The sequence below is a fragment of the Priapulus caudatus genome, unplaced genomic scaffold (genome assembly GCF_000485595.1).
Source record: "Priapulus caudatus unplaced genomic scaffold, Priapulus_caudatus-5.0.1 Scaffold681, whole genome shotgun sequence".
NCBI lineage: Eukaryota > Metazoa > Priapulida > Priapulimorpha > Priapulimorphida > Priapulidae > Priapulus > Priapulus caudatus.
Window position 1 is genome coordinate 30,242 of NW_014577742.1, and position 5,008 is coordinate 35,249.

The following is a 5,008-nucleotide window of genomic DNA, read 5'->3' on the forward strand; positions in this document are numbered from 1 at the left end:
GTATTATAATACTAAAGGGATTATTAGCTCTTAATTGTATTATAACGCTTAACACTGTATTGCAAAGAAATAACACAGCTGCACACACAGCTGCCAGAAGGTAGCTTTCCCTCATATTAACTTGGAGCCAAGACTTGCAAACAGACAGGTGAACGTTTCTAACAGGAGGTATCAGGCCAAACATAATTGTCAGATCAATAAACTAGAATAGAATAAACTACTTTTGACTATTTGACAAATACACCAAAAGTATATAATTAAAATTTTCATTTTTTTATTATTTTCATATATTAGAACCCACTGATGAAAAGTACTGTTACAGCAACAGGGCACGCGTTCCCAATGTTCCAAGAGCTAGCAATTTCCTTATTTGCGTTCAGTGTACATGAGATACGATGAAAAAATAAGCTGCTACATCTACCTAGAGTATAGACAGCTGTACATGGGACTACTCTAACGTACAGTTACAGTGATTTTTCGCACGAGGTCAAGTGGCTGCTGTGTGCCTGTTAAATGCTTTCCCACAACAGCCATGCAGAACCCAGCCCCCTCTCACACGCGTGCTACTCAGTGGTAAAGTTATTCGTCCTTATCATCTCATAGAAGAACAGAAAAATAATTAATGTACTTCACACTATACTCACTACATCAGTGAGTGGCCTGACAATTCGGAACTGTTACTAATTATTTCACAGCATTACCATGATCTGTGGCATCATGATCAAACACGAAAATTTCACCAAATGGGCCAAGATAAAAGACAAAGTGAAATATATTGTGGCCTGATGCCAGGACACTAAACTGTAACCTCTTGCTAGATGCCAAAACACCCAACCGTAGTACATGCATAGGTGCAAAAATACTGACCAATTTTTCAGTGCTAGTTGCTGGGACACGTGAGCCAGATTACAATACTATATGTAAGGTAACCATACTCTATAGCTAGATACTGGGACAATAACCCACAATACAGCACTAGTTGCAGAGACATCGCCCTACAACCATGACAAGGCACCACATACATGCCGTGATTCTGGGGAACTATTATAAGTAACTTGAGGGCAGGATAAACAAGGTGTAGCCTGTAGCGAAGTGTCTGGTCATCATCTCTGAGCTGGCTGCCCACGGGTGCAGCCCTGATGCACTTCTGTCGGCTCTCACGGTGAGTGGTTAGGTGCTGAAGAACTTGAGAGACCTGTCCATGGAGGTGGTGGCGATGAAACGGGCGTTGTGCGCGAACCTCACACCCGTCACCAGCTGCGTGTGTTCGCCGAACACTGCCAGCTCCTGCCACTGCTTACACAGGTACACCCTGTCCGCGAGAGAACGACGGTTAGCACGAATCACAGGTACACCCTGTCCACGAGAGAATGACGGTTAGCACGAATCACAGGTACACCCTGTCCACAAAAGAATGACGGTTAGCACGAATCACAGGTACACCCTGTCCACGAGAGAATGACGGTTAGCACGAATGACGGAACGCCGCGTTGGTCACGGCTGATAGCGAGACACAGCACACAGCAGTCGGTGCGAACTGAACGCGCATCAACACGGACTGCCATTTATGAAAATCTCGACAAAGCTCTACCCTCTCCCCCAGCTATTTGGACCTGGGTATTATGAGGTGCCGTCCAAAATTCGGGGGTGCTGCACCTAGCGCACGCAGGGTGCTGGCGGCTGCCTAGAGGGCACCACTAACGTGCGTGGGGTGCCGGCGGCTGCCTAGAGGGCACCACTAGCGCGCGCAGGGTGCTGGCGGCTGCCTAGAGGGCACCACTAACGTGCGCGGGGTGCCGGCGGCTGCCTAGAGGGCACCACTAACGTGCGCGGGGTGCCGGCGGCTGCCTAGAGGGCACCAATAGCGCGCGCGGGGTGCCGGCGGCTGCTTAGAGGGCACCACTAGTGCGCGCAGGGTACTGGCGGCTGCCTAGAGGGCACCACTAGTGAGTGCGTGATGCTGGCGGCTGCTTACCTCACATCGGTGCCGGCCACGGCCAGATAGGTGCCGCTCTGGTCGAAGCAGAGGCTCTTCACCTCTGCGTTCTCATCCAGCGTGATTGTCTTGAAGTTCTTCAGCTTGCGCAGATCCCACAGCTTGACGACAGAATCGTCCGCCGACGTCGCCAGGTAGTATCCGTTCTCAGAGAACGCTGTCGAAAGTGAGCGATATAACTCGTTAGCATAGTCGTTAGCATCATAACTCATGAGCATAGTCGTCATCACCACTTATATATTAATGCCTGTTGTTGGGGGCACTATGACAGCATAGTGCCCCCAACAACAGGCATTAATGTTTTTAGTGCATCACATGACTTTGCTATATATCATATGTTGTGTGTGTGTGTGTGTGTGTGTGTGTGTGTGTGTGTGTGTGTGTGTGTGTGTGTGTGTGTGTGTGTGTGTGTGTTGTGTGTGTGTGTGTGTGTGGTGTGTGTGTACGTGCGTGCGCGTGCTGCGCGTGAGTGCGGCATTTATGCTGTGTTTACAGAGGCGGCAATGCGTTTGTCGTGGACGCTCATGTGGCGCGCGTGCGTGCGTAAGTACGTATATGTCTGCTAGTCTGTGTGCCTGCCCGTCCGTGCGTCCTTCCGTTAATCTGCGAGTCCGTTTACTTTATTACCCATCAGTTACTCATAGAAATCAATATATCAACCAGGATGTTAGATAACTAGACATAAGATTTGCCTATACCTAATTATCCTGATATCATCGATTTATGTATCTAAGAGCTGAGCAGGAATAGAGGTTTACATTCTATAGTTTGTGTACGGTACATGAACGTTCAGGCTCATAGCATTATTAACCTTTTCAATTCTTGCATCAATATATTCTGGAAAGTTTCAGGGCGCGGATCGCAGGGGGGGAGCGCACGCCCCCCCTAAAAAATTTGAGTTGCACTTTTCTGGCCCAAACTGTTTTTAGGGGGGACGGAGGGGCTGACCCTGCACATGTTTTCTGGCTGTCGACAGATCGCCGCCAGGCTGCGGCCCACCGTTGAATTGCTTTGTTATAGACTGTTACCCTCCTGGGGTACTAACCCCCCTCTAATTTGCTTCAATAATTTCATTCTGCAATAGTCTTTGCGATGTTATCTTGCACTTTTTACTTAAAACGTACACTTAGTAGTACTAATTACTATATTCCTCTACGTCTAGAGTCAGCTAGCCTACAGCACAGTTCTATACTCATGTAGAGCGCCCGGGATAGCCAATTTGGCAAAATGTAGATACTGACTGGCAGGCCCCGTAGCCAGGGGGGGTTCCGGGGGGTTCGAACGAACCGACCCCCGAGCCCCTCCCCCCAACCAAAAATAAATTTTTTTTTTGAAAATTGGCAAGAATTATCAGCTGCGTCAGGTCGCTCCATTTTAGTGTAAATAATTGCAAAATCTCCATCGTGCCGGGAGGTGAACAGTGCGAACACCCCCCTCCCACACCCTCCCCACCGCTCGGTCGCTTGCTCCCTGCGCTGTCGCCCTTCGCGCCCGAGCAGGGCGTGGTACAGGGTGGGCGTGCCAGGAAGTCCGGACCCCCCCTTGCTTCGCGGCAGAAAACGGATCTAGGGGGTGTAATTTTAAACAATTCTGGGGAGGGGCCCCCCCAACGACCGCCCCCTTTCCGTGCCGCACTATGGGTTACGGCTTAGACCCGCCCTGGTAACAAATCCTGTACAGGACGCTCTCCTCCCGCTGCGAGCAAATTGCCCAACATTGAAAAACCGAACCCCCCCCGAATAGACAAGCTGGCTTACGGCTGCTACTGCACAGGGGGCGTGTAGCCGGGGGTGCGGGAATCCCAGGGGGGTCCGGACCCCCCACCGCTGCTCGGCGCAGAAAACGCATCTGAGGGGGTCTAATTTCAAAAAAATTCTGGGGAGAGGCCCCCTAAAACGCCCCCCTTCCGCGTGCTCCCAATTTTGGGTTAAGCGGGTGGAACCCCTGCCGCTGGTACACAATCCTGTACACGCCCCGTGTGGCAAGAGTCAACTGAAGTATGTTTAAGATAAGATAATATAATCAGTCATTGAAATTCCAAGTTGAAGTTCAAGTTTATAGCAAATGTAATGAAACGGAAAGCATATAAAATTAGTACATGTAATGCATTCTTAATTTCTTTTGTAAAAAAAGTTGTTCAAATCCATACGCAGTTTGATTCAGCCCGGTGCTAGAATTCTTGTCGCTCTGATGGCAGTTATACATTCACGGCAGTTGATGGTTTTTGTGGCGTTGTGGATTTGCCTGAGTCTGAGAATTGTCTGTTCATTGGCTAATGACAAGACTTGAAGAACAAAATTTCGGCCTCATATGCTCTGAAAATGCATAAAAAGGAGTCTGATTTTTAAAAAATTCTGGCGGGAGGCCCCCGCCGACCCACCCCCGTCCTTCGCAGCCTGTCGCTCCATCGCGCACGAAGCGCGGCCGTCAGCCGCCGCTTAGTTGGCCCCTACACAAAATCTCAAAGTGCCCTTTCCACCGACCCCCTCCCCCTAGACAAAAATCCTGCACCGCCCCCTGAAGTTACAACGCCTTCGTTGTTAGGCATTAAACGATTAGCCGCACATTCGTTGCGGTACAAATCAGTGATTACAGTGCCGTTTCGGTAGCTGTGTACGGTCGGCGACTAACTAACGCACTTTACACACAAATCGAATAGTAATTATCAACTACTGCTAGGAAGTAGCACCGGCAGAGTGCTAAGACGTGCCTTCAGAGCTATCACAGCGTTGGTGGGGCAATCACCCGTGCGTGTATAATTACTTCCGGGCTTTAATTACTAATGCAGACTTAACTATTACTTCTGACCTCGCAAAACAGTACTCTAATTTGTGCGTTTAATCAGGAGTGAATAATAATAAATCTACATCCAATATTATTCTATAATTATCGCTCGTTTCACTCCTGGTTAAATCATAACACCCGACAGGATTGAGGTGGGCTTTTCTAGACAGTGCATGTCAAGCATAACCGTAACATGTCTTAATTGCTTCTTTACTTTGTGTCACGTCT

At 49.0% G+C, this 5,008-nt stretch overlaps 1 protein-coding gene across 2 annotated transcripts in view; it reads right to left on the reverse strand.

Annotated features, from left to right (window-relative positions):
* Nucleotides 1-257: 257 nt before the first annotated feature.
* Nucleotides 258-5,008, reverse strand: part of LOC106812742 (pre-mRNA-processing factor 19-like) — a 34,496-nt gene continuing 29,745 nt past the window's right edge. For both annotated transcript variants that reach the window (XM_014816698.1, XM_014816699.1), the window contains exons 11-12: nt 1,976-2,153; nt 258-1,312 (exon numbers count right to left, since the gene is read on the reverse strand). In XM_014816698.1, coding sequence (XP_014672184.1) covers nt 1,171-1,312; nt 1,976-2,153 — 320 coding nt within the window. In that variant the 3' untranslated portion in view covers nt 258-1,170. The remainder of the gene's footprint in view (nt 1,313-1,975; nt 2,154-5,008) is intronic.